General features: G+C 43.1%; 2 protein-coding genes and 1 non-coding gene across 3 annotated transcripts in view; 1 reads left to right on the forward strand and 2 right to left on the reverse strand.

Moving 5' to 3' along the window:
- Window positions 1–4,489: 4,489 nt before the first annotated feature.
- NDUFB2 (NADH:ubiquinone oxidoreductase subunit B2) lies at window positions 4,490–11,584 on the reverse strand. The gene is made up of 4 exons (XM_039860807.1): window positions 11,425–11,584; window positions 7,640–7,784; window positions 5,687–5,783; window positions 4,490–4,572 (listed from the first exon to the last, which is right to left on the reverse strand). Exons 1-3 carry the CDS (start codon window positions 11,520–11,522, stop codon window positions 5,709–5,711), a joined length of 318 nt encoding a protein of 105 aa, XP_039716741.1. The 5' UTR covers window positions 11,523–11,584; the 3' UTR covers window positions 4,490–4,572; window positions 5,687–5,708.
- On the reverse strand, window positions 6,371–6,489 carry LOC120601425 (5S ribosomal RNA). Its single transcript, XR_005652440.1, has one exon. It is a non-coding gene; the product is annotated as a 5S ribosomal RNA (ribosomal RNA).
- A 2,534-nt stretch (window positions 11,585–14,118) lies between the features above and the next one.
- The window catches only part of DENND2A (DENN domain containing 2A), a 114,620-nt gene continuing 113,922 nt past the window's right edge, over window positions 14,119–14,816 (forward strand). Inside the window, exon 1 of the mRNA XM_039860798.1 lies at window positions 14,119–14,336. The gene's annotated coding sequence lies outside the window, so the exon portion shown is untranslated. The remainder of the gene's footprint in view (window positions 14,337–14,816) is intronic.

Consider the following 14,816-nt stretch of genomic DNA (forward strand, 5'->3'; position numbering starts at 1 on the left):
CTCCTTTGTTGGGGGACATCAGAGTAGTTAATGCCCTGGCCAGAGGGTGTGAACTGGACACACTGCATGCATAGTATGCTTCTTGTGTCTTGCTTCATGCTCACCACCCCCAAGAAAGGCAATACACCGCCTTGAGCACGTTCTCCAGATGTTTTGCTAAGGTGTACCACTAATGCCACAGGGCGCTAAGCGCCCGAGGAGTACGTAGCATCTCTGCCTGATTGCTGGCCAGCCGAGAGCTAAGTGGCCAGTGTGTGCGTGTTCCATGTTGCTAGCTCGGGTAAAATTGAAAATACTGGTAACATTTTTGTTATATCAGTACACCAGACAGTAAGCTTTTTGTTGTTGTTTTCAGATAACTTATTTTTACCTCTGTTTGGGCAAAGACATTTAAATTGAAATTCAGTCCTAAATGTTGTCAGTATAGAAAGGGTAATTAACAGTTTCAGGTATTTTTAAGGTAGAAGAGGACAGAAACTTAGCCCTAAAATCTTAAAATAAGATAAGTGATTTATTTAAAATGCGTAGACAGTCCCCACCTCAAAAAACTGTTTTAAGTAGATATTTTATTTCAGCACCACAGCTTCAACTGTTTAATTACTAAATCAGTTTCATTAAAATGTTTAATTTTATTTAGCTGTTTTGACTAATTACAATGTTATAACCAGTTGTGCATGAGGACACAGCAGTGTATCGTTCTTTTGTGATGCATTTTTTAAAGAATTCTATAGATTGAAGTAATCTTTGAAAACAAAGAACTGAATTGTGTTTATTCGTGTTAGTATCAAAAACAAAAAAAAAAACAAAAAAATAGATGTGTGCAGTTTGTCTGCCTCTCCTGCAGGCCGAGCACGCCGTCCAGCACCCCTAAGCGGCTGGTTCTCATCAGTTTGTCTGTAGGGAATCGGGCATGAGGTCCACTTAGGAGACGTGGCAGAGGAAGGGTTCCGTTGACAGGGTGGAAGTGGGGATTATGAGTAGGTTGCTTAGTACTGGTTTTCTTTTGAAAATTATTGTGTCGCATTTGTGTGTGGAACTATTTTACCCCATGTGTGTTTTGGTGGAGTCTGAGTTACATAGGAGGAAACTTCAGACTAGCATAAGCAACAAAGCTCATAGACTAGGCACAAATATAGAGAAAATGGACCAAATAGGATGGGGGAGGGCATGGGAGTAAGTCTGAGGGTAGGGAAAAATGGACGTGAGGGTGGGAAATAAACCATAATTATCTGAAATAAAATGTAAGAGTGCAATAAGTGTGCTTTTTACTAAGCTGTGAACGGTTTTTTTAAAAATCATTCCTTATATATTTGTGTATGTTCTATAGCTGATTAAAACCAGCTATGTAAACATAATGCCTTTTTACTCACATTAATTACCAACATAAGTGGCTAACCTTTATGTCTTATTTATCTTCATGTTTTATTAGTTTACATACAGGGGCGTATGTATGCTGTACCCTTTCCCCTCCCTCGTTTGAAAATGCATTCATCGGGTCCCCTGTGTGTTGCCCTTGTCGATGCTATACTTATAGTCTGTTCGGCCTTCATGATGTCGCCTGATTTGAAGGACTATCAGCGATATATCTTTGTGGTGATCTCATTTGTTGGTTGTACACTCTGACCCTTTCGTCACTCAGCAATTGCTGCTTCTCCTGAAATAGCTCAGAACTGGTCAGGGGATTGAATGACCATTCATTGACATATGTTCCTTTGAATTCTATTCAATGGTTATGATTGCTCTTTGGTTTGGACCACAGAAAAGGAAATCACCCCCCTTTTCGTTTACTCCTTGGTTTGAGGACAGTTCTTCTGTAAGGGAGAGGAAAGGGAAGTCCTTCATGTTTTAACTGAGATGAATTAATTGCTCCTGGTTTACCACTCCCAACCTTACGGCAACTCACATACACATCCTCTCCTCTCTTGTTGCCAGAGGTTCAAGTTTAGTTCACTTCAGTCCCACTCAAGCATTGAAAAGGTTCTCATGGAGTTGGGTGTGCCCAGTGAAAAGATGGGGACTTTTTAATTGTCCACAGACCTCTCTATAACTGCTTTGCAAAAATTACTATGGAGTAACTATTTTTAAAGCTTATTTTTCAATTCATAAAAAAAGACATTTATTTTCGGTCAAACAACGTGTCTCTCTTGTCCCTTAATCCTCAGTGTTTGCTTGAATCTTTTTTTTTTTCCCCCGATTCTTCCCCAGACCCACTTCTTGATACTTCGGTTCTCTTTCCTGCTCAGGTCCTTTCATTTGTACTTTGGAATTTTTCTCATGTAAATTTGTACAATGGAAAATATTGTTCAGTTTGGATAGAAAGCATGAAGAATTAAATAAAAAAAGCTGAAATTCAGATTGAAGAAATTTATTTCTGTGTAAAGTTATTTAAAAACTCTGTATTATATAAAAGGCAAAAAAAGTTCTATGTACTTGATGTGAATATGCAAATACTGCTATAATAAAGATTGACTGCATGGAGAAGGCTTATCAAGATTATTTTTCTAGCACTCGCACATTCAATAATGGAAGTAGCCAGGGTTTCGACAGTTCTTCCGGGCAGTGGAAGAACTGAGAAATGCACAGTGTTTCATACATAATGTCCTTTACTGCTTGGTGGGTAGAAGTTACTTATAGGAGAGAAAGTTTTAAGGTAAGTCATCCAGATGAACGCCTCTTGCCTTGTACCTGCCTCATTGTAATAGCAGTGACATTCTTTTGTCTGGTGTTGGTGATGACCCTCAAGGGTTTTATGCTGGGACCTGACTGCTGCCTGCCAGGGGCTCAGTTGGAGTACAGGCTGTAATTGCCTCATCTGAGGAGTCTCTCTGGAGAAGTTCCCTTTACTGTTGTATCTTTCAAACTTTCCTGACACAACTTGCAATAATACATTTTGTGTAGGAACACAATGTACACAATAATATATATATTTGAAACTATGCACACATTTTTACTTCCTTTTTTTTAAATGCTGGCTATCCCCGATGAGTTGATTTTGTGCATCTGATGTCAATACCTGAAGTTTGAAAGATTTACCTAGAGTATCCTCAAACTATGTCTAATTATTACTGGGCAAAGTTTCCAGAGGAGAGGTAGGCACTTCTTAAAACTTCACCCGGAAACCCTGTTTGAGAACATGAAGGACAGAAGCGTCTCCCAGATGGCACCTGTTTGAGGAATCTGGTTTCTTCTGGTCTTCATGCCCCTCCAACTAATCATAAAATGCTGTCCAGACCTAAGTATTTTTTTTCTGAACTGCAGTTTTCTTACCTGGAAAATATAATTCTGCAATGTGTTTTAGAAACTCATTTTCTAAATAACCTTCACACATGACTACAACAGAATTGCAGCCTTATTTTAAAGAATGTATTATCCTGTGAGGTTTTCCTTAAAATTTAGCCCAGAATTGTGAATGCTCTAATTATTGTGATAAAATTCTATTATAAAGAACCCCACCACACTAGCTTTTCTGAAATTTTTATCAGAAGCTGTGATAATTGAACCAACCTCCCCTCACCTGCTGGAACCCCGCTGGACTTCCTGTTCGTTCAACAGCGACTGGGCCCACCCTAGACTTTGGTTCTGCTGTCCCTTGTCCTTAGAGCACTCTTCCTGAAGACCCTCACACTGGTTCCTCCTCCTCGTTCAGGTTGCAGTTCAAATGCCTTCCCTGTCAACCCCAAAACCACTCGCCTCCAGCACGTCACCCAGTGTTATTTTCTTCATAGCACTTAGTAAACCTTGTCGTCGTCCCTTCCTGAAATCTAAGTTCTCTATGAACAGACTTTTCTCGTCTTGTTTAGCATTGTATTCCCAATGTCTAGGTGGCTAAAACCTAAATTAAAAACGCGAAGTTATGCTTCTAGGCAAGTCATTAAGCCACTCTGTACCGCAGATTTTTATCTGTAAATAGAGAAAAATTCTGTCCCACCTACTTAGAACTGTAATGCTACACCAGTTCGAACGTACTTGGAAATAAATTTTAGAAAAAGTTCTATTTCACCCTTCTCCCCCATTCCTCCAGCCCTAAGAATTCCTGGTTAGAAATGTCTTGATGAGTTCCACAAATGGCCACTCAATACAGTGCCCAGCCCACTAGAGATATGTAAGCACAATAAATGGACAGCCCTGACCTCTCACCTCTTGTGTATTCAGGGCGAAACTATATCATCAGTAGAGAAATGGCAACAGTTTTCACACTTACTGTCCATATACGTCTAAGACATTAGCTAAGGAGGCAGGCAGTGTGACTGATTACGTGTGGGGTCAGACCTAACGTCGCCAGTCATCAGTGTGTGACCCTAAGAAAGTTACCTCATCCCCTTGAGCTTCGATGTCCTCACTGATAAATGGAACTAGCGGCTACCTGCGCCAGGGGTTAGCCAAGGGGATCCACTGAAGGGCCTATAACCAGCTAGCACAGCAACTGGGGGCACAGAAAACAATCTGTGAAGTGTATCTGTCATCATCAGAGACATCCAGAACTCAGTTCCTCATTCTTGACCAAAACGCTTTAATTTACAACTTTAATATACAATATGAGGTCCATAATTTCTTGAAATTTTCACCTGGCTCCTGCAGGAAAACAAAAGTGGAAAGTTTTAAGTACTTTTATTTTCAGTAATTCAAATCCATAATTCTCTCAATTATTCAAGCATCCACTGAGTAGCCTTGTGAGGAGGGAAGCAAAACCACCTTGCTCTCTCAGAGTTTACAGTCTGGTTATTAAAATGTTTTTAATTATGTGTGGGAATAGTGGGGAATCAGAAGACAGAAGAGGTCAGTGCTGACAGACATGTTCACACAGGCGGAGCAGAAGGCCGTTAAGAACTGGGACCTCTGTCCTTAACAGAGCCAGAAACATGTGACGAGCTGTCAAAAAGCTTAGCTGCCTGCCCTTTCATGACATTTTTCCCATCTCCTCCCTACATAACCAAAAACTGCTGTAATTTTCATGTCGATAAGCTACTTCTAATTAAAATTATAAAGGCAATACTAATAACATGATTTAATGGAAACAATTAACTATCATTTAATGCTTCCCATCCTTTAAAACACTTTCCAAGGCATTCTGGAAAGTGTTTTAATGAATGATGGCAATTATAATTGTGTACTGATTAATTTAAAATGTTAAATGAGAATGTCTTAACCATTGGGGGGAAAGAAGCTCCTCCTAGCACCTTTCTTCTGAAAGAAGAAAAACTGACTTCCTGATCTGGAAAACGAAAGGGTCATAACCTTTTACTGTTTAAAGAGTTAATAAACCATGCAACTCCATATCGTGATATTCATGGATGCATTTCCATGTAAATGCTAAGGGCAGAACACTGTAGTATTTTTACAACTACAAACATATACTGTAAGCCTCTGTCTTGTCCACCCCTGTAATCTCTGTGCAGAGCTGGTACTTAAAAGTCTTTGATGGATAAATGGGTTCCTAAATTTTAACAAAACTTAGGAAAAAAGAATTTTTAAAAACATACAGTTGAAAAGGAAGATGAGACCAAAGGGGGGCGGACAAATGTGAAAATATAAAAGACAAAAATGAGACACGTGATATAGTCAAATGTTCTTCATGCTGTCAGAAAATGCATTTTCTTTGAGACCATCATAGGTACAAAGCCAAAACATGTTTACTGTCCAAAGATAAATATACCTTTAAAAAAGTAGGAATTTGGGGCATACTCACTTGTAGAGTCGAGTCTACACTTTCAGTCTTCGTCATCAGGAAAGATACCTAATTCTTCATCCGTCCACTGGGAAGGATCTGGATATGGAAAGTGACCCTGGTGACATCATTTAAAAAAAAAAAAAGTCAATAACCTATACTGCTCACAATTACATTTAAAAATTTTTTGAAAAGAAAAACATGTCATAAGGCTGTTATATACACAGCCCTTGACATAACATAGGATCAGATTCTCTAACTACTTGATGGTCCAACTGGCCTTCAGTCTGTTCAATGGAAGCTGTGGCCCAAATTTTAAAAGCCTGCCATTTGGAAGCCACCAGCCTGAGCCAGCACTCAAACATGTGTTTGTGATGGAGGGCTGGGGGATGGAGGCCAGAGATCTCAGAGCTACCCAACATCTCAAACGGCCCTGTCGTTCCAACTGGGAGCCTGAGGAGCCTCAGGTGGACTCGTTCATCTTCCACCCCGATCTAAGGCGCGTCTGGCTGTACTACCATCTCACGCCAAATAGCCACCCAACAGCCACCCACAGTGTGATAGGTGTCTACGTGCTGCCAGTTCATAGACGCTAGGCAGCTCTTTTTTGTTTTGTTTTGCTTTTTTAGGTGAGGCAACCCTTGGCTGACCTCACAGATTGCAAGGACCTTGTCAGCTTACAATCCCTTATTTTTTTATTTTTTATGCCTACAGCACCTGGTCTTCCTAGGTGGTCTCCCATCCAAGTACTAACCAGGCCCGACCCTGCTTAGCTTCTGAGATCAGATGAGATCGGGCTTGTTCAGGGTGGCATGGCCGTAGATAAGGCAGATTCTTTTGGGGCAACAAGGGCACAGAGAAGTTCTAAGAAAAATGGGATATTAATCAACTCGATGCTTTTAAAACTTGTACACTTTAAATTTAACATTATTTTCCTACCCTGAAAACAAAACCAAATTTACTAAAATTCAAAGTATTCTGGATCAACAGGCACAGATTTCAGTGGCTTAAAGGTGTCATTTCCTAGAGAACAGGGTCTGTGCAAATGCAATAAAAGCTCAGGTGAGACTAAGGATGTGTTAGAAAGTCACCAGGAACTAACTTCCCTCCTCAAAACAAATTAGCCCACACCTACCCACCCCCAACCTGGGCCTCTGCACAGAATAGATAACATTCATCATTTAAAGGATTTAAGTGTGAAACTTAACCCACCCAAGAACACCTAGTTTAGAGGGTAAAAGAATTAATTTCTAGTCTCCCTCCAAATATGGCAAACTAACAAACTATAAGACATGGACTACCTACATATGCAAGCTTGAATATGAAAGGTGTGAAATATGTTTTATTAAATAACAGGATTCCTGCATGTACAGAGAATACCATGGTGACAGGATACACAGTAGTCCTCCCTTATCCATGGGGATTACGTACCAGGACCCCTAAGGGATGCCTGAAACTGCAGATTGTACTGAACCCTACAAATACTATGTATTTTTCCTATACATACATACCTTTTCACTTAAAGGAAGCAATTTACAGCTTCTCTTTGGCATGTCCGAATTGCCTAATTTGCTTTGGGGCCATTGCAAAGTAAAATAAAGGTGACCTGAACAAAAATACCATGACAGTTGATCTAATAATCGAGATGGCTACTTAGTGACTGGCGGGCGTGGAGACGCTGGACAAAGGGGATGGTTCTCGTCCCAGGTGGGGAAAAGCAGGACAGTATGAGATTACATCACACTATTCAGAATGGGGCACAATTTAAAACTTACGAATTGCTTATTTCTGGAATTTTCCATTTAATATTTTCACACCAAGGTTGACCCAGGTAACTGAAACCACAGGTAAGGGGGAACTACTGTATCCAGATAGAAAAACTGTCTACAAACAGAAAAGAAAATAAAAGTAAACTATTAATATTTCTTCCCTCCCCCCACCCACGAAAAAGAGAAAAACACCCCCTGCACTTGCCAGCACAGCATCTGAGTCGTGCCAAAAGCGCCAGAGAATCCAGAACCACATGGTCCCGCTGAAGAACTCGGCCTGGAGCACCTGAGATCTGGTCAGCTGGGGGAACTGCCGGTACTGGGGCTCGATGTGCACGCCGCCGCCAGCGCTACGGGACGGAAAGATGACGATGAGCAGCCGCTGCATCTCCACAGTATTAACGTTACGGCATCCGAAACTTGGAGCTACATCCAGAAACTAAACCTAACGTTTCTCATCTCCACCACATACAGAATGATAGAGCTCCACAGTCTCTCAAAATACTCATTTCTCATAAGCTTACTTTAAATTTGTGTAGCAGCAAAAACTAGCCTGAACTGACGAGAAGCTAATTATGATTTCCTTTAGCGACTATTCATGTATCTTGTACCAGAAATATGAATGTGTTGATAATGGGGTACTGGCCCCAAGAGTTTTAGTAAAGAGACTGTGAAGGCCTGTACCAGGTCACTTGTTTATCGAGAAAAACAAATAAGCAAATTAATTTTGTCCTATTTAGCCATCTATTTCAAAGGCAAATTATGTCCTCTGCTCTATTACAATCTTTATTAAAAGACTCAATCTTTATTCAAATCCACTCTATCGGAAAGAGGACTCAGCAAATCCTTTTCAATAAGCTAATAACTGTGAGCAAAGCAGAGCTTTAAACAGTAAGTCTGAACAACTTTTTCTGATTTTTTTCATTGAGATACTGTTGACAAGTTGTGAGACACAATCCATGAGGGCTCTGCTGAACAGCCCTCCAAACTGAAACAACTACGAGGCTAGATGAAAATTTTTTTTAAAGCTTAATATATTACTGACCAGACACAAAAGGAAGGACTCTACCAAGGGCAAAATCTAAGTAAAAACAAGGCCTGGAAACGATGCAAGCGCCAAAGCTGGCATTCACTCTGAGGGTTTCTTCTGTTCCCCAAAGTCCTTGAACCTACAACTGGACAGCTACATGGGGCGAAGGGGACAAGAGAAGCAGCTGGGGCCCAGGCAAGATGGGAAATCTAATCACTAGACCTCTGAATACAGATGCAGCCCACAACGTAAGAGTGAATGAGAAACAACCTGCCCTGGACAGAGGAACAGCACTCTGTTACCAGCAGCCAGTCCTCAGGTGGGTCTGCATCCAAATTCACACACTGCCTGGGTTGAACCTGTGTGGCAGGTCCAAAACACCTCCCCCAGACAAGAATTTAAAGTGATCTTGGATTGAGACCACCCTTGAGAAGCAAAATCTAAAAGAATTCTGACAGATCAAGCTTCAGTAAAAATGAGCTCAGTCAAAAATTACAAGAAAATAAGACTATGAATGAAGATCTGCAAAAGAAACCACGAGACTTAAAAAATGGATAATTACAATTATACTACAGAAAACAAAGTAATTTTTAAATAAATGTGCGATTAAGAGCAAGAAACAAACCATAAATCAATCAGGTTTGATAAAAAACAGAATTTCTAGATATAAAAAAATGTAATCATTTAAAATAAAAAGGATTAAAGCCTGAATTAGACACAGGTAAGGCGTATGAACGAGCTTAGGTGGATGACAAAACCTGTTTTTCCATATGCCTAACTGGTGTCCCACATGGAGAAAACAGAATGAAGAAGAAACAATATCCAAAGAAATGGCTGTTCCAAACCAGGATTTTTAAATGTCAAGTTTAAACACAAAAATGCACCATAACTCTCTGCGAAAGTTGTTTTTAAAACATAAACAGGGTCATATTATTTTGAAGTTTACAAGCTTCCCATTTACCTTTTGTCACCTGCAAGGCCCTCCCTACTCTCCCTCCACCCATCTCTCTGACCCATCTCTACCCCTCTCCCCTCGGCTCACCCCACTCCAGCCTCTCCCATCAGCAACACAGAGCCTCTACATTTGCTGTCTCCTTTGAGAAGCTCTTTCTGGAATCTCTGCATGGCTGACTTCTCACCACTCAGGTCGTAGTTCAAATCAAACTCTTAAGTGTGCATTCCTACATCATCCTACATACAGAACCCATCCCACCGCACGCCCACCCCAAGCACTCTAGATTAATCCTCTTTTATTTTCTTCATGCCACTTAACAGTACCTAAATATGTTCTTTCTTTTCTACTTGTGTCCTCTCTCCAGAATGAAGCTTCATTATCTTTCTTGTATTCTGCTCTAACCCCAGCACCTAGAAAGTATCCTGGACTCTAGAAGATACTCATAAATACTTATGACTCACGCTGTGAAATCAACGTGTGCTGTGACTTCAGCAAAGAGGGGTACCCCCGCAGACTCCCCACACAGGGTCAAGGGCTACTGCTGGTGGCTCTCCATCACTGTCTTTGCTCAGGTCACACAAGCCTTTTCCTTCTTCCCACCTCACACCTGTCTCAGCTCCATATTCTTAATAGACATGTGACTTTAGGCAAGTCACTCCTTTAATTTCCCTGAATCTCAGTTCCCTAACAAGTTAAATAATACTTGTAGGGTCCTTACTAGGCACAAGCAACTGTCCTAAAACACTTTAGAAAACTGTAATTCATTTAATCCCTAGAAGTGAACGTCATCCTTCATTATACAGGTGAGAAAACTGAGGCATAAGGAGATCAAGAAACTTTTCCAAGGTCATACAGCCAGAGTGTGGCAGGCACTACCCTGCACTACCTCCTGGTAAAGTGTAGATGATGGTCTAAGGGGCCGGGAACACCACCTAGAAAAAACCCAGTGTACTATTTTCAGTCCTGCTCTTACTGAAGCTCCCTGCACTACCAACCTGTTTCTGGCAGCTGTGCCCTCCCTTGGCATCCCAGCACCATGCTCTCTGGCTGGCTTTTTGGGCGACATACTTCACAGAGTGGCTCTTTTGCTCACTCTCTTAAAGTCTGATGTTGCAAGAGTGAGCCCTAATGGACACTATGAATTTGGGTGGTAATGTGTCAGTGCAGCTTTATCCATTTTAACAATTATGTACCACTCCGATGGGGATGTTGATAATGGAGGAAGTGATGTACGTGTGGGGGCAAAAGGGAAATACGGGAAATCTCTGCACCTTCTGCTCAATTATAGTATGAATCTAAAACTGCTCTTTAAAAAAAAGCCTTTTAAAAAAGAAAGAAAAATTCTGATATTGCCCAAGTATCCACTTATGGCTCTCTCCCTTCCCACCCTGCCACTCTCTCTCTAGTGGCTGTCTCCACACCTGTGCCTTAGAGAGCTAATTCACCCTGAAGCCAGAGTGATTTTTCACAATTAAAATCTGGCCAAGTGACGTGTAATTGAAACCTCTCAAAGACCGCCACTGCCTTTTAAATTCTTCAGCCAGACATCAGGACCCTCTACCATTCCCTCCCTATGCCCTCACCTCCGCCGGTCCCTGCCTCGCACTTGACGCTTCAAAACACACGGCACCGGCTGTTTCCTCGGCCAGGACCGCCCGCGCTTCCCCAACTCCTGCTCTCGCTTCCAGATTAGCTCGAGTTTGTGTCCACACCCTCCCGGCTCCCCTGGTGTGGGGATGGCCCGACACTGTTTAATACCTGCCAGGCGCACAGCCTCACCCGACCCCCTGTGTACCCCGCTCCCCCGTCGGGGAACGGGAGCGAGGCACCGCCCCCACGCGCGGTCGAACTACAAGTCCCAGCATGCCTCGGGCTCGGGGGTGAGGGTCGCTGCAAAGGGCCGGATCTGCATCCGCGCAGGCGCCCGGCGTCAAGGTGAGGACGTTCGAGATACTGACGCTTTCTGTTAGAAGCAAGCGAAGCCCCGACCCCCGCCAACACTCACTGACGGACTCCTCCGCCTCCAGCCTCCCGCAGGCTGAGGCCTCCGAAGAGGCGGCCTCCGCCGCGAACGAAGGGCGCCAGCCGCGTCAGAACCGACATGCCTGCCCGCGTCCGGACAGTCGTCCCGAGGGCCGCACCGCCGCCCGCACGTCACTTCCCCCCGGCGCCCCGCCCCAGACGTCAGCGGCGTCGCCCCGCCCACCTCCCGAAGGACGATGTTTGAGGTGGGGGGATGCGGCAGTTCCTGTCCCAAGTTAGCACCTCAGTCCCTTTCCAGGGGAGGGCCGCGCGCTCGGAGGGACGCGGCGTGTCGTGGTTTAGCTGGTGAGGAGGTGCCTTCCGAAATGTGAATGCTGTAGGCGGCCTTAGGCGTTGCTAAGTGACGGCCCTGACGTGCTCCGCTAGGCGGAGCCACGCTTTCGGCCGCGGGAAAGGCGCTCCTCGGAGCACCTGTTAGTAAGGCCTGTGCGAAGAAATTCTAACATTGAGTCTGAACTCGCCCCTCCCTGGGCGGGTCCGTTTTCCCACCTGAACCTGCCACTCTGCCTGCTCCTCCTGAATTAACTGCCTCCCAGACCCTCTTAGACTGCCAAATCCTGTGTGAACCCGTGGTCCTTCCCAAAGCTAGTCCTTTGAAGTCATCTCTCCTGCAAGAGGCTCACAGCGGATCTTTTATTGTTGTTGTGTAAACTTGAACTTTACCCACCAGCAGCCAGTGATTCCCAAATATCAATACTTAGACTAGTGGCATCAAGAGTCACCTGAGAAGCCCGACCCCAGATACCCTCAGTCTGGAGTAGGGCCAAGGAATCTGCATTTTAGCGTGGTCTCCAATTTATGCGGTGCTCCTAATTCCTTGATCCTGAACCACACCTGGATTCTTGGTTTTTGTCTCTTCCTGTTGCCTTCTGTTAAATCCTGGATGGATTCCATGCTTCTCTAAACGCACCTCCCCAAATTCTTACGGTCTCCACTTACGGGCTATGGTATTCCTAGGCACCTCCAAGTTTAATTAATTTATAAATTTAGCCGGCCAGCCTCACACCTTGGCGATTTTAATTTGAAATGGATCACTTGCTAAGCACTGAAGACTCACAAGCATGAAAAACAGGATTTTATGGAGAAAAATGTAGAGCTGAATTTAGGGATTTATTTGAGTGCCTAGAATATAACTAATACCCCTCCTCCAGGGCCAGGATATGGGCCTCCATGTGCCTTGTAACAGGAAATCTCCCTAGAGTTAGGCCCACTTAAAGCATATGATTGCTGAGCTGCCCCACACCCTTTTGAACAGCCTATTGATTGACCCTCTGTCCCTGTAGACTCTCTCTTGTCCTCGTGCCCTCCTATTCTCTAAGTATATAAATTAGAGGAAAAAATCCACTATCTTTTGGACAAAAGTTGACTTTCCAGTTGATGTACAACAGTGTAGCTGTCTCTGGGTTACCGTTCACTTCCCTTTTGTGACAGGTGCAAACTACTAGGATAGGAAGTTCATGATATAGGAAGACAGGGCTTGCCATTCTTCCTAGGGAACTCACTCCCCAAGCTACACAGCCACCTTGTTCCCAAGAAAGAACAATGCTATGATTCCAAGGCCACACACAAAAAAGCACAGCTTAAACAAAAAAAGAGCATTGAACTTGGAGTCTGAAGATCTGGAGTTCAGACTTCAGCTTTGCCAGTTATTAGCTCTATGAATCTGGACAAGTCACTTCTATGAGAGTCAGCGGCCTTCATCTGAATTTGGGTCATTTAAGATAGTACCTGGCCCACAGCATGTACTTAGGAAATTTTTATTCTTTTATTATACCTCCCTTACCTGAAAGCAAAAGCTATTCGGGTGAACTAAAATTAACTCGCCCTCCCCATCTTTCTTGCTGAATTACAAAACTAAAAGTTTTAACTTCAATGTTTGGATTTAAAGTAATATTGTTTAACAGACCATATGTGCAGTCCTTAGCTTTAATGTTTTATATCACAAATTCTGATTCTTTTACTATAAAAAGTTTATGATCCCAATCAAACTATTTTGAGCACGTAGCAGTTATACATTTTGTTTTGCAGGCATGCTCTAAGAACTCCAGGGGCAAATATCTCTTACTGCCTTTTGCAGGTTGCATGGTAGCCCTTTTGGTTTTCAGATGAGCCCCCTATTTGAATGGATGCATTTTAGAAGGTGAGGGAGAAGATGCCAAGCAGTGGCACTGAGCTCTCAGCTTCTAAATGCAAATCAAATTACCAAATTTTGACAAACTGTGAGAACAGACTATAAATGACCTAGCATAGAGCATCTAACCCCAAATCAAGACCTTATTCTATAACTGGAAATAAAAAACAAAGCAAAGGAATGAAAAAAAAACATTGTTCACAAGACTTCATGTTTATTTAATTTCCTACTCTTAAAGAGTTGCTTGATCTCGCTTTCCCTGTCTCAGGACGAAAAAAGGAACTTCCCAGTGTTTTTAGTAACACTGAAATGAACCTGTACTTTCTAGAGGAGATTGAGCTATGGTCTTTCAGGGTCAATGCCAGGCTGCCACTGTATCCACTTACACCCAAGAAAGTAGTCTTTTCTTCTTAAGATGATGACTTTATATAACTAAGTTAGCATTTTTAAGATACTTATTTTAAAATTCAGCAAATTACCTATATCAAAGCGTACCATTAACCTTTTTTCTCCTCTTTGATACAGCCGTGTTCATTTTCTGTTGCTGCTGTAACAGCTCCTGAGGAACTAAGGCTCTCGGTCCAGCAGCCCACAAGGAACTGAATTGTGCCAACAACCACATGAGTGAGCTTGACATCAGACCCACCCCAGTGGAGCCTCAGGATGCCTACAGCCTGTGCAGGACCCTGAACAGAAGACCTGGCTAAATGGCACCTACATTTCTGACCCGCAGATACAGTGAGGTAATCCATGTTGTATATTTGTGTGCAGTGATAGAGAATACACACCACAGAGGGCTTCATCACTGGCTGTAAGAAAAGGTTTAGTGGTGCTGGTGTAGGCGCAGAGAGACGCCTGCTCTGCGTGTACCCCGCTCTTGCCCCATGGTGTAAGTATACATGCACCTGGCACAGGGCCATGGGTCTGGCTGGCGTGTCCGTGAGGAGGCAGCCGAATAGCACCACTGGCCCTCCCAGATCCCTGGAGCCACCCCAATCCCTCACGGTCTGATTAGAATGCCCTCCCCTCAACACTTGGGAAGTAAAAATAACATCCCCACCCCTCTGAAAAAAACTGCACCATAGGTATCCCTGTCTAAATAACATTATTTGCCCCCTAAACACCAGAAATGAGGAACTTAATCCTTGAGAAGGAAAGAATGGAAGAATCTAGTCCTGTGGCCAGAGCAGGGCTTTCAGAAAGCAGGAAGGCTTGACTTCTAC

This window comes from Pteropus medius, unplaced genomic scaffold (assembly GCF_902729225.1).
Source record: "Pteropus medius unplaced genomic scaffold, Ma_sr-lr_union100, whole genome shotgun sequence".
Lineage (NCBI taxonomy): Eukaryota > Metazoa > Chordata > Mammalia > Chiroptera > Pteropodidae > Pteropus > Pteropus medius.